Here is a 20,293-nt window from a genome sequence, read left to right on the forward strand (position 1 = left end):
ATACACAGGGACGTCTTATAGACGGGAAAATACGGTATACCTTTTCACCAGTCGTGCTGATAGAAGCTATTTTCTTTCGTTTCTCCCACCACATTTTCAGTTTCTAAAATGCATTTTGAAAGGCCCAAACATACAAGATTGCTATTTATTCATCCCCTCTCTATTTCACCCCAGGCTGGCATTCCTCAAAACTGAGGTACAGTGGTGCCTCGCAAGACGAAATTAATTCATTCCGCAAGTTTTTTCTTCTTGCGAGTTTTTCGTCTTGCGAAGCACGGTTTCCCATAGGAATGCACTGAAAATCAATCAATGCGTTCCTATGGAGACCGTCCGGGGACAGAGGGGAAGTGCCGCACGCCTTCCCCTCTGTCCCCTCTTTTGAAGCAAGGGGCGGAGGGGAGAAGATCGCTTCTCCCCGTTGCCGCCCCTTGGTTCAAAAGGGGTCCAGGGAGAGAGGGGAAGGCCCGCGGTGCTTCCCCTCTGTCCCCGGAGATTGTGGGGCAGGCAACGGGGAGAAGCAATCTTCTCCCCGCCGCCCCTTGCTTCAAAAGAGGTCCGGGGACAGCGGGGAAGACGCGCTGCGCTTCCCCGCTATCCCCGGAGCTTGCGGGGCAAGTTTTGTTTTGCGAAGCAAGCCCATAGGGAAATGCGTCTTGCGAAGCAGCTAAGAAAACAAAAAACTCCTTCGTCTAGCGAGTTTTTCGTCTTCCGAGGCGTTCGTCTTGCGGGGTACCACTGTAGAATAAATATGGAGGACTCAATGATGTCGATATAGCCAGAATTGTTTCTGCAGGAATAGCCCCCATCGTAGTCCATGCCGCCATTTCACCCAGTGACCTCGCAGTCTGTAGTAGTGGCACCCGCCCTGTGGAACACCCTCCCACCAGATGTCAAGGAAATAAACAACTGTCTGACTTTTAGAAGACATCTGAAAGCAGCCCTGTTTAAGGGAGTTTTTAATGTTTGATGTTTTATCATGTTTTTAATATTCTGTTGGGAGCTGCCCAGAGTGGCTGGGGAAACCCAGCCAGATGGGTGGGGTATAAGTAATAAGTTGTTGTTGTTGTTCCAGATCCAGAACACACAACCGAATGGTTGATATAATGAGGAAAGAAAATGTCACTGAAATATAAATGCAAGGTTTTAATTCATGGGATGAACTGAAAAAAGCACCATAGGGATACTAAGGTAAAGGTAAAGGGACCCCTGACCATTAGGTCCAATCGCGGATGACTCTGGGGTTGCGGCGCTCATCTCGCTTTATTGGCCAAGGGAGCCGGCGTACAGCTTCCAGGTCATGTGGCCAGCATGACTAAGCCGCTTCTGGCGAACCAGAGCAGCGCATGGAAACGCCGTTTACCTTCCCGGCAGAGTGGTACCTATTTATCTACTTGCACTCTGACATGCTTTCGAACTGCTAGGTTGGCAGGAGCAGGGACCGAGCAACAGGAGCTCATCCAGTCGCAAGGATTCGAACCGCCAACCTTCTGATCGGCAAGTCCTAGGCTCTGTGGTTTAACCCACAGCGCCACCTGCATCCCAGTATAGGGATACTGGATGCTTCTTTATGTTGTGTCAGACCATTGGTCCGTCTAGCTCAGTCTGTATTAATTGGCAGCAGTTCTACATAGATTTTAGACAGGATTCTTCCATCCCTACTTGAAGACGCTGGGAAGTGAACCTGGGATCTTCATAGGCTCTACCACTACGGATGGACGAATCTGTCCATTTTCGTTCCCTCAGTTTGTCTTCATTCAATCATACTTTCAGTTCTCCACATTTCTGCAGCATTTTTATTTTTATTTTACTTTAATCCTCACGAAAATACGCCAGCATTTTAGCACTGATTTCCTCCTGGCCAATATTTTTGCAATTAATTTCCCTGAAAATGGAATGAATTTTGCATTTTTATTTGTTTTGTGGTCTTTGATCCTCACAACGACCCTGCGAAGCAGACCGTAGTGAAATCCGAGCAAAGCAACAAAAAGGAACGGCATGAGCACATTCAAGACTAACAAATTTATTGTGGTGTAACCTTTGGGGGGGCTAAAGTCCATCAAATAAATCATTCTTCACAATCCACAAATACATTTGCTACATAGCCTCTGAAGCGTCACTTGACTATTGTTTCATTTCTGCTATAAGTCGTGGATAGTTGGCGGCCCCATTGATTGAAAGGACACCAGCATAATTTTCTCAACACCACACAAGCAGCCAATGACAGAGAGGAGGATCCTTAAATTAAGCACAACAGTGACAAATGATGGAGTCTGGGGCCCCCGTAAAACAAATCCGCCATGACAATGAATTCTCAAAACCACATCTTTTTTGCCCTGGCTTCCTTCCTCTAAAGTCTAGAATAATGTTTAAAAAAGGCACTGCTTTTCCTTCCTCTTCAGTGTCTCAGGCAGGATATAATCAATAACTTTAAAAGAAACAAGGACATAGTCTTGTGATGTTCAGTTTACAGAAGGAAGGAAGCCCTGAATATTAAAAACTAGAGGCCAAATGGCTCCCTTTACAAGGGTGGGGGTGGGGGGGGTGAAATTCACCAGGAAAACCACAATGGAGTAAAATGGAAATGGTCCGCACTGAATTCAGTGCCAAAATGCCTCCTTGCCATGTCCTTATAATCCCAGTGGGGTACTTTGTAAATCCATTTGTGTGTGTTATGGGGAGAAATCATTTTTCTCATTTGCAGCACTTTGTAAATCCAGGTTTGTTTGGTTGCTTGCTTGTGGTTGTTAAGATCCATGGCCCCTTTCTCAGGTTAATCCAGGCATCCACCACCGTCTTGGTCCTCCAGAGCAGTAGAGTTTTTCATTTTTATTATTCTTACTGGAGTGGTTTCTTTGAGTTCAGTTTTCTGCCCCAACTGAAGCCTCCGACTCAGGGCATTCTGGGATAACACCTGGTGAATCAAAGTAGACATTATCCAATCATCCTGATGTAACGTGAAGGAAGATCCACTGTCTGGGGATAAGTCAGTAAGGCAGATGAAGTTCTGAAAGTATGAATTGTGTGGGACACAGGATTCTTCCAGGTGGAGCTTTATTATGGAATCAGTGGGTCCAATTCTTTTCCTTCCACCGCCATGGTTGCCCCGAGGCATTCTGGGATTTGCAGTTTGCTGATGACTCTGGTCGTTCTCTGTTAAAGGTCCTTAGCCACCCTCACAGGACAGAAGTTTTCGGGATGACATTTAAACTGCTTTGAATCTGCCACACAGACACGCTCGTAAATTAGTTTAAGAGGGAGTTGACAAGACACACCAGTAACTTCCCCACTGAACAACACACTCATTCGCAGATGGCACCAAACTGGGAGGGGTAGCTAATTCCTTAGAAGACAGAATCTGAATTCCAAATTACCTTAAAAAACTGGAGAATGGGGTCCAAGCTAACAAAACAAAGTTCAACAGGGACAAATGTTCCCACTTAGGCGGGAAGAACCTGATGTGGGATGTAAGAATCAGGTGCAGTCAAACACAACATTACTAGAGTAGACATGAAGGTTGTCTCAGTCCTCCAGCAGGAACTTCCTGCTTTCCAGGACTGAGACGAAATTTCCTATGTGTAACTTGACATGGACATGGCCTCTCCTGAAGTAGAAAGTGTTACGGAAAAGCAGCAATGCGAGAGCGAGCTGCAGGTGGCTGGAATGCAAAACAGGATGTTGATGTTTGGGACTGGACCATGGGAACAAAGGGGCAGTCTATTCACTGTACTGAGCACCGGATGTTAGCTCAGAGTGTCATCTGACCTGTACTGGAAGTACAGGGGTGGAGTTTTCTCTCTCTACTGTTGGAGTCTGTTGAGTACAGACGCGTTTCTCTGTACTGCTGCAAGGACAGAAATAAAGACATGTAAATACATTTCTGTCTGTCTCTTTCCCCTCCCTGGGGGAGGCAGGGAGGAGGGAAGAGTGGTGTGTTCTTCTCACGCTTGAGGAGGATCGCCGATAGTGACCTAGCCTGTATCCTGCCGGGAGACGCAGACGGGGAGATCAACAAGGAGCTTAAGCCGAGTGCCTGGAGAGTGGCCAGTTTCCTCTGATAAGGCTTAAGAATCCAACAGAAAGAACCAGAACCACAGGCTGGCGACCATCTTGTCTCTCTTGTCTCTATCGATGCCATCTTAACAACAGCACTACTACTAAGATGCACCCTTGGCTCCAGGCCAAGAGAAGAAAAGGGGGGCTTTCTCCCATAAGGAAATAGTCACCACATTTAAACTATGTTCTAACCTTTTAAGTCTGCCTTCTGGGAACCATTGTATGAACAGATGATTACTTGTCAGTAAACATTTTATACTTTACAGAAGACTGTGTGGCGTCTTATTTTAGGAGGGATTAAACAGGGAAAATACCAGGAAATATTTACAGAGGCTCTAATGAGTCTGAGCAAGCTATCTGCTGTGAGTGTGTTTAAAAGGGGGAATGTTAACTCTGCTGATTTTGCTGAACTTGTAAAGACAAGTTGGGATAGGATATCTTAGACAATATATCCTTCCCCGCATCCCTAAACATTCCCACACACGATACACAAATATAGGATGGGGGACACCTGGCTTACTAGCGGTACGTGTGAAAAGGATCTAGGGGTCTTGGTGGACCACAAGTTTAACAAGTGTCAACAGTGTGATGCAGCAGCAAAAAAAGCGAATGTTATTCTAGGCTGCATCAAGAGAAGTATAGTGTCCAGATCAAGGGAAGTAATTATCCCACTCTATTCTGCCTTGGGCAGACCACACCTGGAATGCTGTGTCCAATTCTGGACACCACCATTTAAGAAGGATGTTAAGCTGGAACATGTGCAGAGGAGGGCAACCAAGATGATCAAGGGTCTGGAAACTGAGCCTTATGAGGAGCGGTTGAAGGAGCTGGGTATGTTTAGCCTGGAAAAAAGGAGACTGAGAGGAGATATGACAGCCATCTTCAAATATCTTAAGGGCTGTCCCATGGAGGAGCGAGCATGCTTATTTCCTCCTACTCTGGAAGGTAGGACTCGAACCCATGGCTTCAAGATGCAAGAAAGGGGATTCCGACTAAACATTCTGTCAGAGTTGCTTCCAGATCCTAGCTCACAGAGGATCACGCTAGCCAGCGATCATTAAATAAAAGTCTTTATTGAGTTACAGTTTCCATTCTCAAGCTGCTGCGTGCAACCCTACGTCTAATGGTTAGATCGGCGAAGCTCCATCTGAGTCTCCGCCCCTTGTACACCAACTTAATATCCTAGCCTTGCTCCACCTTTTCCGCCTGACTGTTCTTCTCTGGGTCCCTCTGCCCCCCGGGGTCTCTTCCTTCCGGGATTCCTCTGACGCTGACGCTGACCCCCCTGACTCTTCTCCCTCCTTTCGGCGGGCTTTAGGACCTGGCTCCCTTTCCGGGCTGCCTACTGCGCCACCTTCCTGTGCATTTGAACTTGGCGCGCGCGCCCAACCTTCCACCTTCCGTCTGACCGTTTCTTCGCTCCCCGATGGAGGTGTGGCCACTCCTGACTCGTGCCCTCCCCCCTGTTGTGAGCTGCCAGCGCTTGATCCCTGGCGCCCTTCCTCTTCCCTGCTCTCTGGCGGTGACGCTGGTCCCGATTTCCAACTGCTCCCCTCTGAGTCCCCTCTGGCTCTATCTTCCTGGGGTGTCCCCCTAGGCTCCCCCCTTGCCCTGGCCCCTGGTGCTCCTTTCTGTGAATCTTCTGATTCACTGGAAAGACTCGGAGATCTCGGGTCGTCGTCATCACTCATCTTTTCTTCTGCCTCCTCCCCCTCGCTCTCTGTTTCCTCCCTTGCCCTTGCCTCTGCTCCTGAACCCCTGACACATTCGGATAAACTTTCCGGCAGCAAGAGCTGTTCAGCAGTGGGATGGACTCCCACGGGAGGTGGTGGACTCTCCTTCCTTGGAGGTTTCTAAACAGAGGTTGGAGGGCCACCTGTCATGGATGCTTTATCTGAGATTCCTACATTGCAGGGGGTTGGACTAGATGCCCCTTGGGATCCCTTCCAACTCTATGGTTCTGCGATTTAGTTTGCCCCAGTGTTATCTCTGGTCCATCAGTTTTTGCAGGCTTTTGAGGTCCATGAATAACCATAGTTTAGAGGTCCCAGGCCCTAAGGAAGTCAGACTATCCCAGGGCCTTTTCAGTGATGGCTCCGACCTGGTGGAATGCTCTGTCCCATGAGACCAGGGCCCTTCAGGATTTAACCTCCTTCCGTCGGGCCTGTAAGACAGAGCTATTCCGCCTGGCCTTTAATTTGAATTCAGCTTGATCTTTTATTCCCCTTCTCTTCCCTCCCCCTCCCCTTTTATGAAGATCACCCACTCTGAGACCCCACAGCTAATTCTCCCCTGGCCTCCTCGCTGGCCCAAGTAGGACCAATTCAGCCAGCTAGCCCTGGGGATTATCAAATTGATTTTTGAATTTCATTGTTATTCATGTTTTTATACTGTATTTTATGCTGCTTTTATAATTTAAGTGTTTTAAATTTGTTGTTAGCTCCCTTGAGCCCGGTTTTTGAACAGGGAAGGGCGGGGTATAAATATTTTTTTTTAATTTTGTTGTTGTTGTTGTTATTATTATTATTATTATTATTATTACTATTATTATTATTATTATTATTACAAAACCCTGCAAGATCGGTGAACAAGAGGAGTTTATCCGACCTCCCACCCACAGGGCAACAACATCTCTAACACCTTGTACAACCTCAAAAACACTCTACGCTGTCCCTTTATTCAGCCATAGCTGCATTTGCTTTCGGCCTCAGCCAAAAGGTACCTTTGTGACAGCCAGAAGACACTGACACCTGCCGGTAAAATGTTAGAATTGCTGCCATATCTGTGCCACTATCTTTCAAAGGGAGAGGGGTAGAATCGCTCATGAAAGGTGGAGAATAGCACCCTCTGTTGCCTCTGAATGAAGTTTTTCCATCTTCTTTTTTTACTCACCCTTTCCCCCTCCTCCTCCTCAGTCTTCCCTCATAAGTCTCTCTCCTTGGTCTCCAACTGTCTAAAAAAGCAAATTTTTGCTCAAGTAATTTTGATGTATGGAAGTGAGAGCTGGACCATAAGGAAGGCTGATTGCCAAAGAATTGATGCTTTTGAATTATGGTGCTGGAGGAGACTCTTGAGAGTCCCATGGACTGCAAGAAGATCAAACCTCTCCATTCTGAAGGAAATCAGCCCTGAGTGCTCACTGGAAGGACAGATCCTGAAGCTGAGACTCCAGTACTTTGGCCACCTCATGAGAAGAGAAGACTCCCTGGAAAAGACCCTGATGTTGGGAAAGATGGAGGGCACAAGGAGAAGGGGACGACAGAGGACAAGATGGTTGGACAGTTTTCTCAAAGCTACCAGCATGAGTTAGACCAAACTGCGGGAGGCAGTGGAAGACAGGAGTGCCTGGCGTGCTCTGGTCCATGGGGTCACGAAGAGTCGGACACGACTAAACAACTCAACAACAACAACAATTTTGATGCCTGAGGTGGGGCAGACAACGCCACTGCCTATCCAAGCCGAGGTCCATCAAGTACCCGAGTCCGAAATAATTTTGATACCTGAGGAAAAATATTTCACAAGCACATCTTTCTCTCTCTGTGGCAGCAGGGGGGGAAAGGATGGGGTGGGGCAGAATAATGAGACATTAAATAGCTAACATTCTGCTGCCTTTTCATGACACAAAGAATCAGCTGCCTGAGGGGGCCACTTCACTTTGTCCAATGGTAGGGCTAGACCTGCATTAAAATATTTTAAATATGGGGGAGAAAGAATATACCACTATATGACTGAAATAGTTATGGGAAGGTGCATGTTTTTGGAACAAAGGCAAATACAGTCCTACCCATAGCTGTCAACTTACAGATTTGAAAATAAGGGATCAGCAGCCAAAATAAGGGATTTTCGAAGCACAGGTATGTTCAACTTCTGAGCCCCTCCGAGCCAAAGGCAGAAAGCCCAGCCAGCAGCCAAACGAAGCCTCAAGCGGTGGTTCCCACAGCGCAGCAACCCGGCAAAGGGGATGCAGCAAGGAAAACCACTGTCACATCTCTGCTGGGAAGCGCTGAGCAAAGGCAAGTCCCCAGGCAACGCGGCCGATTTGATCGGCACAAGGCATGCAAGCTCCACCCCCCAGTCGTTCTTAGACTCCTTATTGGGTGAGCAACGCAGCCAAGCAACGCAGTTGGAGCCTCCCTCCTCCCTCGCTGGCAGGGAGGGAGGGAGAGGAGCTGCTTCCTTTGAAACCCGGGAAATTTAAGGGACATCATCAATAAGGGACAGCAGCGGGACACGGCGCTGGGATAAGGGAGTTTCCCGCCAAATAAGGGACGGTTGACATCTATGGTCCTACCTTGGATCTTAAACGCCTTGGCTCCTGCACAAATTGGCTCCCAAATGCCGCAAACCCGGAAGTGAGTGTTCCGGTTTCTGAACAATTTTCAGAAGCCAAACGTCCATCGTGGCTTCCAATTGGCTGCAGGATGCTCCTGCAGCCAGTCAGAAGTCGCGCTTTGGTTTCTGAACTTTTTGGAAGTCGAACGGACTTCTGGAATGGATTCTGTTTGACTTCCAAGGTACAACTGTATAGAATCCAGGAGAACATAATATGAATTGAAATACCAATCCAGAATGTCAAAGGAGTAGCAAGCAAAATAAAACCTTTAATCAGCATTTGTATATAGGTATCTGTATAAGGCAGGAAGTGAATGATTTTATATTATTGGGTCTTGAATTCTATACATCTCAGTTGGTTGTTTTTGCTGATACAGAAAAATATGCATTATAATTATCATCATCATCATTATTACCAAAACTGTGGTTGAATATGACTTGTTATTCTTAGCCAATAATTTACAGCACTGAAGCAAAATCTGGAAAAACAGAATTTAAACATTACATTTTTAAACAGTTCATTCCAAGGTAAACCTTTCTCGAAGTTGTGCTAAACATTTCTACATCCTTCCCATTTGTTTTTGCTTTAAGTCACCCAAGTGGGAGGAAATGGCAGTTTTTCCATCCTTATTCCTCTCCTGGCTTTCAAGCTGCCACAAATCAAAATCCTGCTATCAGGAATGTACATAGAGCAGGGATTCCCAAACTGTGGCACGTGAGTTTCACCCAGGTGGTCTACAGCATGCCCGTGTCAAATATTCATATTGATTTTTAATTGGGGGTTTTATTGTTTCTTTTATTTCTTTCATTTTCCCGCATTACGTCTTGAATTCTATGGGATGCAAATCTAGCCCAACACATTACAATTGCTACCAACAGACAGACAAATCATTAGGTGACCCACCAAAAGAATTAGCCATTTTCAAGCAGTCAGTGGAGGGGCCAGGAAGTTGAGGAATTACTGTAGGTTCGAGGATGACGGCACTTACTCCAAGACTATACAGTGGTACCTCGGGTTGCAAACTTAATTCAATTCGTTCTGGAGGTCCGTTCTTAACCCGAAACCGTTCCTAACCTGAGGCTCACTTTCACTAATGGGGCCTCCTGCTGCCGCCAAGCCGCCACCACACAATTTCTGTTCTCATCCTGAGGCAAAGTTCTTAACCCGAGGTACTACTTCTGGGTTAGCAGCGTTTGTAACCCGAAGCATTTGTAACCCAAGGTACCACTGTACACATATCTTTTAAATTCTACCCCCCTCTTTTTTTGTATTTTTTCTTTTATTCTTTTTCTCTTTTCTCTGTAACTTTCAAAATGCAATAAAAATATTTTTTTTAAAAAAAGACTATACACGTATGGAAGCATATGTGACCTTTTCGCTTTGACGCTTGGATTTCCCCGCCTTCTTCACGATGACCTCTGAATAATTCAGATCTGCCGTTGACTCTGCCTTCTTGTCCTATGGAAAGAGGTCAAGGAATCAGTGTCATCGTTTGTGAGCTTCCCCCAGATGTTTCCTGAACACTGGTAAAGCCACAACATCAGCCATTAGGCCTCTAGCAAGTTACCGCTCCTTCGGATCACCCTTACTACAATCACGGCAATTACAGTCAAACCTTGGTTGACGAACGTAATCCGTTCCAGGAAACTGTTCGACTTCCGAAACGTTCAACAACCAAGGATCAAAGGGTGGTTGGCAAAGTCAGTGGAGAGAAAAGAAGAAAAAACTCCCCGGAAGCCGTTCAGCTTCTGAAAATTGTTCGAAAACCAAAGCAGCAATTTCTAGGTTTTTGGCGTTCGGCAGCCAAAGTGTTCCAAAGGGAGGCATTTGGCAGCTGAGGTTTCACTGTATTGTTTTTTCCAGGGATGCGGGGAGTAATTAATGCACCCGTCCAGGGGTGGCAGAGAAATTTGGTTCTCATTTCATTGCCAACATACCTAATTCTCACTTCCTAAAACAATATGCAAAACCAAAAGATAGCTGTTCTTCTAAATTTGCTTTTCTCTGAATTTTGCAGTGCAGGTCTCCAGCCCAAAGATAGCCTGGATAGGTCAGTTGGTTAGGTACTGATAACGCCAAGGTTGCAGGCTTGAACCCTGTATGAGGCGGCTTCATATTTGGGTTGGACTAGATGATCCTATGGGGTCCCTTCCAACTCTACGATTCTATGTATTGAACAATGAGCACATCTGGGCGAAGTGTGTCTTAAACCAAGTGCGTTAGGGGAAGTGGCGTACAAAAATGCACTACACTGGGGGAGACCGCTTGCAAAAAAAAAATGGATATACAGTGGTAAGGTAAAGGTAAAGGGACCCCTGACCATTAGGTCCAGTCGTGACCGACTCTGGGGTTGCGGTGCTCATCTCGCTTTACTGGCCGAGGGAGCCGGCGTACAGCTTCCGGGTCATGTGGCCAGCATGACGAAGCCGCTTCTGGCGAACCAGAGGCAGCGCATGGAAACACCGTTTACCTTCCCGCCGGAGCGGTTCCTATTTATCTACTTGCACTTTGACGTGCTTTTGAACTGCTAGGTCGGCAGGAGCAGGGACCGAGCAACGGGAGCTCACCCCGTCGCGGGGATTCGAACCTTCTGATCGGCAAGTCCTAGGCTCTGTGGTTTAACCCACAGCGCCACCCACGTCCCTTACAGTGGTACCTCGGGTTAAGTACTTAATTCGTTCCGGAGGTCTGTTCTTAACCCAAAACTGTTCTTAACCTGAGGTACCACTTTAGCTAATGGGGCCTCCCGCTGCCGCCACACTGCTGGTGCATGACTTCTGTTCTCATCCTGAGGTAAAGTTCTTAACCCGAGGTACTATTTCTGGGTTAGCGGAAATAAAAAAAATCCTTCCAGTAGCACCTTTAAGACCAACTAAGTTAGTTCTTGGTATGAGCTTTCGTGTGCAAGTGTATCTGAAGAAGTGTGCTTGCACACGAAAGCTCATACCAAGAACTAACTTAGTTGGTCTTAAAGGTGCTACTGGAAGGATTTTTTTTATTTTGACTATGGCAGACCAACACGGCTACCTATCTGTAACTGGGTTAGCGGAGTCTGTAACCTGAAGTGTCTGTAACCCGAGGTACCACTGTAGTTGCTCAAGGGAGCCGTAGACTCAGAAAGGTTGAAAACCTCTGGGCTAGAGACTACATCAGTTCTGCCTCACCTCTCCAACCTCCTCCCAGTTTCCAAACTTGCCTGTCTAGTATTATCTATGCTAGCTAACTGTGTTTCAAGCACAAGCCAGTCTGCAGATTATAGCTGTCAACTTTCAGATTTGAAAATAAGGGATCAGCAGCCTCACCTGTCCCGGGGACAGTCTACGGGATATCCAACAATCCGGGATAGCAGCAGGAAGCAGTGGGAAACGGCGCTGGAATAAGGGAATTTCCCGCAAAAAAAGGGAAGGTTGACAGCTATGCTGCAGATATCGGGTATCAGACCTGAGACCTTTGCCATGCCATGAAGTATCTGCGACTGAACTGCAGCCCTTCTGCCTCCCAACCGTATCCAGCTTGGAGCCAGGTTTCTGAGCGCTACACTTGCAGGCCTGACTGTTTTTAAGCTCAGGGCTTACCTGACTCAGGCGTTTCGTCCCGGATCCTCTTGCTTGGCGGCGACCTGCAAATTCAGTTTCGTAAAATGTAGCGATCGAGATGCAATCCGAACAAATTTTCCTCTAAGTATAACCCATAGGAGGCCTATTTTTGGTTCCTGTCTCTTTGCTACACTATAGCAGCTTTCACCAAGCTGGTGCCCTCCAGGTGTTTTGGACGTCAACATAATATCATTTTCTTAATAACAATTTATTTAACTAAAACAATAACATTATAGCATATGTATCCATGTTTGTTAACTTGATGTGGTTAAATGGTTTTTTTATTTTTAAAAAAAGCCAGAGTTTTAGCACACATGAAAAACTTAAAACAAATCCTTATTTCCTGATGAATAGCCTTTGGACTACAATGTAACTTAAACAGAAAACTATCTTTAGGAAGATTTTTCCTCCAAAAGCATTTTATTTTAAAAATCCAATTTAAATTTAAAAAATCTGATTTAAATTTTTGAAAAATCCGATTTAAATTTTTTAAAAATCCATTTTTTAAAAAAAAGCATTGATTTTTATCCACCCTGCCTTCAACCCCCAGGTCTGTCAAATGCTCATCTCTGGTTTAGAGATAAGCTCCAGTCACCTTGCTCACCTTGTCTGTTCCTACAGTAGAGCACTATCAGAGGAGAAACTACAAAAACCGCCAGGGCTGAGCTGAGGCCTGCCCAAAGCGCTATGGAATGTGTGCTATTTTCATCAGGTTTCTTAGGATCTCCTAGGAGAGAGAATAAACGGGGTATTACATCATCAAACTTCAGAATCAAGGTAACAAAATGTTATAAGGCACACTCACCCACATATGTACACAGTGCCGCAATACAGGAAGACATTGTGAGAAAATTTCAAATTAAATTCAACAGATCCTGCTGGATTGCTGTTGCGGTTTCTATTCTTTCTTTTTAACTTTAGATGTTCCTCTGGGCATTTTTATACACTAGCACAGAGAATCTCTTGCCTCATTGCCGCCAACAAGAAAACACAGTCTTGTCCTTTGGCCTTGCATGGGGTTTTTCCCTCTCAGACAGAACAACCAACTGTCTATTTCTCATGTAGCACATGTTATCACACCCTGAGAATGGCCTTTCCCCTTAGCAGTTAGAATATTTGGGAACATTCAGTGACATCACTGCTGCCCATCCAATCTAGGGGAGAACCTCAAAGCAGCAGCCGGTCCTTAGAAATTACAACTAACCCAGAATGCAGCAGCCAGACTAATGACTGGGAGTAGCCATCAAGACCACATAACACCGGTCTTTAAAAAACCTACATTGGCTCCCAGTACGTTTCCGAGCACAATTCAAAGTGTTGATACTGACCTTTAAAGCCCTAAACGGCCTCGGTCCTGTATACCTGAAGGAGCGTCTCCACCTCCATCGTTCTACCCGGACACTGAGGGCTGCCTTCAGATGTCTTCTAAAAGTCTGGTAGTTGTTTTTCTCTTTGACATCTGGTGAGAGGGCGTTCCACAGGGAGGGCGCCACTACCGAGAAGGCCCTCTGCCTGGTTCCCTGTAAACCTCACTTCTCGCAGTGAGGGAACCGCCAGAAGGCCCTCGGAGCTGGACCTCAGTGTCCGGGCAGAACGATGGCGGTGGAGACGCTCCTTCAGGTATACTGGGCCGAGGCTGCTTAGGGCTTTAAAGGTCAGCACCAACACTTTGAATTGTGCTCGGAAACATACTGGGAGCCAATGTAGGTATTTCATGACCGGTGTTATATGGTCTCGGCAGCAGCTCCCAGTCACCAGTCTAGCTGCCACATTCTGCATTAGTTGTAGTTTCTGGGTCACCTTCAAAGGTAGCCCCACATAGAGCGCATTGCAGTAGTCCAAGCGGGAGATAACTAGAGCATGCACCATATTTGGAGATGGCTCTCATTTCTCCTCCTAGTCTCCTCTTACACAGGCTAAACATACCCAGCTCCCTCACCCGTTCCTGAAATATATCAATTCTTCACCCCCAACTTACTGTCCACACAGAAAATCCAGAAGTACTACACCCCAGCACTTTCTACACAAGCAGCTTCAAGCGACAGGGAAGGCCTGTAGCTGAGTAGTAGAGCACCTGCATCTTTCCTGAAACCCTGCAGAGCTGTGCTAGTCACTGTAGATTACAGTACAGTGGTACCTCAGGTTAAGTACGTAATTCGTTCCGGAGGTCCATTCTTAACCTGAAACTGTTCTTAACCTGAAGCACCACTTTAGCTCATGGGGCCTCCTGCTGCTGCCGTGCCGCCGGAGCCCGATTTCTGTTCTTCTCTTGAAGCAAAATTCTTAACCTGAAGCACTGTTTCTGGGTTAGCAGAGTCTGTAACCTGAAGCGTATGTAACCTGAAGCGTATGTACCACTGTAAACTGATAATGAGCTAGATGGACTATCTCAGTAGAAGGCAACTTCCTATGATAAAACCAGCAACATCTGAGTCTAGCCCACTGTTTTCCCAATGAACCCATCCCAGTTCCTTCCTTCCTCCTGACCAACTACAGTGGTACCTCGGGTTAAGAACTTAATTCGTTCCGGAGGTCCGTTCTTCACCTGAAACTGTTCTTAACCTGAGGTACCACTGTAGCTAATGGGGCCTCCCGCTGCCGCTGCGCGGTTTCTGTTCTCATCCTGAGGTAAAGTTCTTAACCCGAGGTACTATTTCTGGGCTAGCGGAGTCTGTAACCTGAAGCGTCTGTAACCTGAGGTACCACTGTACATTCCTTCCACAGAGCCCAACCTCTTTACCTTTTGCAGCTTTAAGCACGCGAAGCTCAGTCCCGTTCCCCGGTGTCTCCTGGAATCCAGGGATCTTCACCACGCATCGATACACCCCTGAGTCGTAATGTCTCAGATCCCGTATCTCTATGTCGGCTCTTCTCCCCAAGAGGAAGGCCTGCTCCGAGGTGGGACTCACCCTTCCCATGAATTCCCGGGTGGTCTTTCTGACCTCCACCCCTGGCTCCTTCACCCACCGGAAGCTCCCAACCTTAGGCTCTGAGGTGGAGTTGTAGGAACAGTGCAAGGTGACAGAACCGCCTTCTGTGCCTTCTGCTGAGCTGGGCTGGGAGACCATGAGGAGGTCTTGAGCCTGGGAAGCTAGGAGAGTGGAAATGGGATGGGGGTGAGAGAGAAGGAAAGGCAGGAGTCCCAGTTGTTCATGGTCTTGACCAGTTCTCCCAGCCTAACCTCCCAGCATAGCTAAACTGTACAGTCTTAATGGTCCCTGAATGAGGCACCATTGTTCACACACAACTTATTTCCAACATGGTCAAGAGGAGGAAATAAAACTCATGTGGCTATAATTCCAGTTGCATTAGACCGCAGCAGGAATGAGGGAGAAATTCAATTCAACTCCTCCTCTGCGTTCTGGAGGTGCATCCTCCTCAGTTCTTGGAAACCATATTTGGTGCTCTCAGAGTTAACGCTACTACTCATTTGTCCAGCGTGGTCAAGCAGATTCCACACCTGCAGAAACAGCTATATAGTTGCACTTGTTTGTATTGGGACACACAATTGTCACAATTCATCGCAATATCAATTACAGTGGTACCTCAGGTTAAGTACTTAATTCGTTCCACAGGTCCGTACTTAACCTGAAACTGTTCTTAACCTGAGGTACCACTTTAGCTAATGGGGCCTCCTGCTGCTGCCGCACTGCCGGAGCACGATTTCTGTTCTCATCCTGAAGCAAAGTTCTTAACCTGAAGCACTATTTCTGGGTTAGCGGAGTCTGCAACCTGAAGCCTCTTTAACCTGAAGCGTATGTAACCCGAGGTACCACTGTAATGTAATGTTTCAAATATTTTGTGTATCATTGAAGTCTGGTGAACCCTTGAAGCCTGGTGGTTGAATCTAACAAAGTATTACCTGTGGAAGTACGTACCACAATAAATTTATGGGTCTTTAAACTGCCACAGGACACAACTTCATAAGCCCTGCTACAAGTGTTTAACACGGCTAAACCAAAAAAGTCTGGTTTGGATTTGAAATATGTTATTAGAATCATGTAAGTGATAATCTGAAGGCAGCCCTGTTCAGGGAAGTTTTTAATGTCTGATGTTTTATTGTATTTTTAATATTTTGTCGGGAGCTGCCTAGAGTGGCTGGGGAAACCCAGTCAGATGGGCGAGGTATAAATTATTATTATTATTATTATTATTATTATTATTATTATTATTATTAATTGTAGTTGCATTTTTACAAGAAACTGCCCTCTTCTATACGGCTATTAACAGAACAAAGGCTCTGTCCTCCCTCTCTCTTGGACACCCTAACACCAGGGGAGCCTTGGAGCAGTCAGCAGAGACCAGGAAAATGCACATGTCCAAGAAGAAGGAACATGAAATAGTCACTCCTTACCTGCCCAGAGGGTGAAGCAGAAGCAGAAGAACTCCAGATTCATCGTCGACATGAAGCACCTAGGAATCGGTTTGAACAGCAACAGGGGCCAGCACAAAACCGAGTGCGCATAGCACGCTTCCACCAGTGGCTTCCGGAGAAGGCGAGCACATGGTGGAAAATGTGGTCTGGTGGCCGGAAGGAAGAGGTGCTGCCCGTCCACAGGAAAACACAGCTCACATTTTCCATTCCGGGAGCCACTGGAGCAGGCGATCAATCCATCCCCCAAACCTTGCCAGCCCATCCATCGTCCACCAAAGCTTTCCAGCTCTTTCTGTCGCTTGCAACCATAGCTCAGCGAACATGCTCTGTATGTACAATGTCCCACGTCTGATCCCTGGCCTCTCCAGTTAAACTAGAGGCGGGGAATGTGTTCCCCTCCAGAAGTTGTTGTTGTATAACTCCAATCCTCCCTGAACACTGAGCCACGCTGGCTGGGGCTGGTTGGAATTGACACTCAAACAACATCTGGAAAAGCCACGGGTTCACTAGCTCTTGAGTTAAAAGGTCTCTAATAGTAGGGGTGTGGGTGGCGCTGTGGTCTAAACCACAGAGCTGCTTGGGCTTGCCAATCAGAAGGTCGGCGGTTTGAATCCCCACAACGGGGTGAGCTCCTGTTGCTCGGTCCTTGCTCCTGCTAACCTAGCAGTTCAAAAGCACGTCAAAGTACAAGTAGATAAATAGGTACCATTCCAGCGGGAAGGTAAACGGTGTTTCCATGCGCTGCTCTGGTTCACCACAAGCGGCTTAGTCATGCTGGCCACATGACCCGGAAGCTGTACGCCGGCTCCCTCGGCCAATAAAGCGAGATGAGCACCGCAACCCCAGAGTCGGCCACGACTGGACCTAATGGTCAGGGGTCCCTTTACCTTAATAGTAGGGGGTGGGCAAATAAGTCCATTTTGATTTCCTCTCCGTTTATCCTTTCTCCAGTCTTCAATTCGGTTTTCCGCATCTCTACATCGGCTTGCATTTCCAAGCCCTCGTGAAAAGTTGGCCTTTAAATCCAAAGTGAATTGCAATTTTCTTCTCCAGCCCTGGGAAAGGTGCTCTGCCCAAGACTTTGGGGGATGATTTGCAAGTCAGACTACAGTCACTGACAGTCACTGAGCTATAACGTTAGAGTGTCCACTAGAACCAGGGAGACCTTGGCTCAAATCTCCAGTCAGCTGTGGGTGGGGTTTCCTGGAGCTTGTCAACATCTTTCAGTCGCCTTCACAGCATTGTTGTGATAATAAAAAGAGAGCAATATTTGTATCAACAATCTGAATATTTTCTTTTATACTTTTATAAGCCTCTTAGAGGTTTTTAATAATCAAGAGTGGTATTTTTTTTTCCTTAAAAAAATGTTTAGGACTACTCTCATTTTCCTACTCACATAGAAATACTGCCCCTCAATGAGGCCAAACTTATATTCACAAAATGTTTAGGGGTATGCGTACCCCTGCGTCCCCCCAGGAAAAAAGCACTGATCAAGAGACATAAAAATCTTCTTAAAGGAAAATAATTGAATGAATTAAATTAACCATGCTGGGGTTTTTTTTATCCTGAGTCCTTCACACGTGTCCTCGCCAGTATTTTGGGACAATCAGCAACCATAATCTTCGGGTTTTTTCCTGTGACCTTATGAGTCCGCTAAGCACAGTTTCAGGTGTTATTCAAGTACGGTACAATTCTCTCAAGAACTCCTCTGTGGCAAACTGACTCAAATCCCTCTATAAACAGGCACAGATTTCCTCCCTCCTCCTTCTTTTTGCAATTTTCCTTGGGGAGGGAACAGTTTGCTGGCATTGCGCAAGCTCCCAACTGGGGGGGGGGGGGGAATCACTTCATCTCCTCAGATTCTCTATCTGCTCCACAGCTGTAGCTCTGGAACTTCAGAAAGTCCAGCCCTCCTTAGCAGAGGTTGGATTTGTGAGCAGAGCCTAGGACCGGTGCGTTTCTTGTTTCTTGTTCTTTGCCGGAGATGCTGGTTTTGTAATAACATACAGCATGTTGCATCCACATCTGGAGCTGGGAGATTCCACAACTTCACCACTGGGTTCAGCAAAGCGATTCTTATCTCCAGTGGCTTTCTGGTTCTGATCTACTTCCCTCCCAATTGCAAGTCCCTCCTGTGTCACCCACAGAGCCTGCCCTTCTTTGGATTCGCAAGGGCTTCTTCAATTCCACAACCCCATCTTCCCAGAAGTGTGTGTGTGTTTGCTTGTTTGTTTGAGAGAGGCTCTTAAGTGCAGGGTCCGTGAAGTCACAACAGAGCAAACCACAGGGCTGAGAGAGGCAGGAAAGGGCTCTGCCACCTTCCAGACCACAAACAATGGCTCTTTGCGTCCACCCGAGCAACTCTGAGGAGGAGTTTTGCGGTGGCCGCTTTGATGCTAAGAGGCAACAGGCCTCTTGCACGGGTGGTCACGTCTCTCTCTAGCAGCGCCATCGAGACTAAACTCTCCCCTGGCAAGCTACTGCCGCTTCTGTTTCCTTCCAAACCACAACGCTCGCACTTCTTTTCCTGCCCTCGCTTTTCAACTTGCAGATTTCTTCATGAGGCCCCATCAATTGTGTGAAATTGGATTTCGGGCCCGACTTTATCAGCCACTTTCTTTTGTTCTAGAAGTACCTTGAGTGGATTCCTGACCAAATATTCACTTCCTTGTTTATTTATTGCTTAACTAAAGACCCGCTCTTAAAACCTCGACAGCTTGTCTTCCTGCTTCCGTGTACATTACAAACCTGCAGTTATGGGCTTGATTGATTGAGGTAGCTGATAGACTCCTTCATTTTTTATTTAAAAAAACAAACAAATAGGGCACACCCGTTGAAATTAATGGAGAAAATAGGCTGGACCTCATTGGAGCTAACCCTTTTTATTGCTGCAATGAAACAGGTGCATTGTTCAGAAGAGAGCATTGTCATTTATTCATAATGAGAAGCTGGAGTTTCTCAAGAAGCTAGCAAGCTTGCCAAAAAGTCTGGAACAAAAACAACAAAGCGGCAATATTTTCAGGTGAATTTTAGGTCGCATTTTCAGATGAATTTTAGGTCACATTCGCGCTGTGCTGTTAAAACACTCTTTTATGACTTTGGCAGTCATGGGAATGCAACAGCAGAGATCGTGCAGCTGAAGTGTTAATTCTGTTCACGATCATTTGTCAAGGTACCACACGCTCTGATTGAATGCATAATTCTGACAGATTTTTCCTTCTATGTTTTAGTTCAGTGTTTCCCAAACTTGCTCCTGCCAACCTAGCAGTTTGAAAGCACGTCAAAGTGCAAGTAGATAAATAGGTACCGCTCCAGCGGGAAGGTAAACGGCATTTCCATGCGCTGCTCTGATTTGCCAGAAGCGACTGAGTCATGCTGGACACATGACCCAGAAGCTGTATGCCGGCTCCCTCGGCCAATAAAGCGAGATGAGCACCGCAACCCCAGAGTCGGCCACGACTGGACCTAATGGTCAGGGGTCCCTTTACCTTTACCTTTTCCCATACTTGTGCCTGTTTGAGGACTACAATTCCCATCATCCCTGACTGGTCTTGCTAGCTAGGGATGATGGGAGTTGTAGTCCAAAAAACAGCTGGAGACTCAAGTTTGGGAAACATGGTATTAGTTGAATGTTCACCACTTTGTACAAGGCCTGACATAATATCAGAATTGTAGAGTTGGAAGGGACCCAGGGGTCATCTAGTCCAACCCCAGGAATCTTTTGCCCAAAGTGGGGCTCGAACCCACAACCCCAAGAGTCTCAAGTTATGCACTGTTTTATTCACTTTCCTCAGTAAAATGTTATCGAGACTTTTCCACCTCAACTCTGACTGTGTTGCTCAAGTGACTTTGCTAACAGTGGCTGGTGGGAGTTGCAGTCTAAAATATCTGGAGAGCACCAGGTTGGGGAACGCTGCTCTATCTAGGGTGGCAAAG

The 20,293-nt window shown here is 46.6% G+C and overlaps 1 protein-coding gene across 1 annotated transcript; it reads right to left on the minus strand.

Moving 5' to 3' along the window:
* Positions 1-9,714: 9,714 nt before the first annotated feature.
* LOC308471804 (natural cytotoxicity triggering receptor 3-like) lies at positions 9,715-16,379 on the minus strand (the record flags this gene model as incomplete). Its single annotated transcript, XM_080996092.1, has 5 exons — positions 9,715-9,844; positions 11,962-12,005; positions 12,587-12,709; positions 14,723-15,073; positions 16,337-16,379. The coding sequence occupies 5 exons, from the start codon at positions 16,377-16,379 to the stop codon at positions 9,731-9,733; spliced, it is 675 nt and encodes a 224-aa protein (XP_080852218.1). The 3' UTR covers positions 9,715-9,730.
* Between the last annotated feature and the right edge of the window lie 3,914 nt (positions 16,380-20,293).

Source organism: Podarcis pityusensis (assembly GCF_964106645.2).
Source record: "Podarcis pityusensis genome assembly, chromosome: 2".
Classification (NCBI taxonomy): domain Eukaryota; kingdom Metazoa; phylum Chordata; class Lepidosauria; order Squamata; family Lacertidae; genus Podarcis; species Podarcis pityusensis.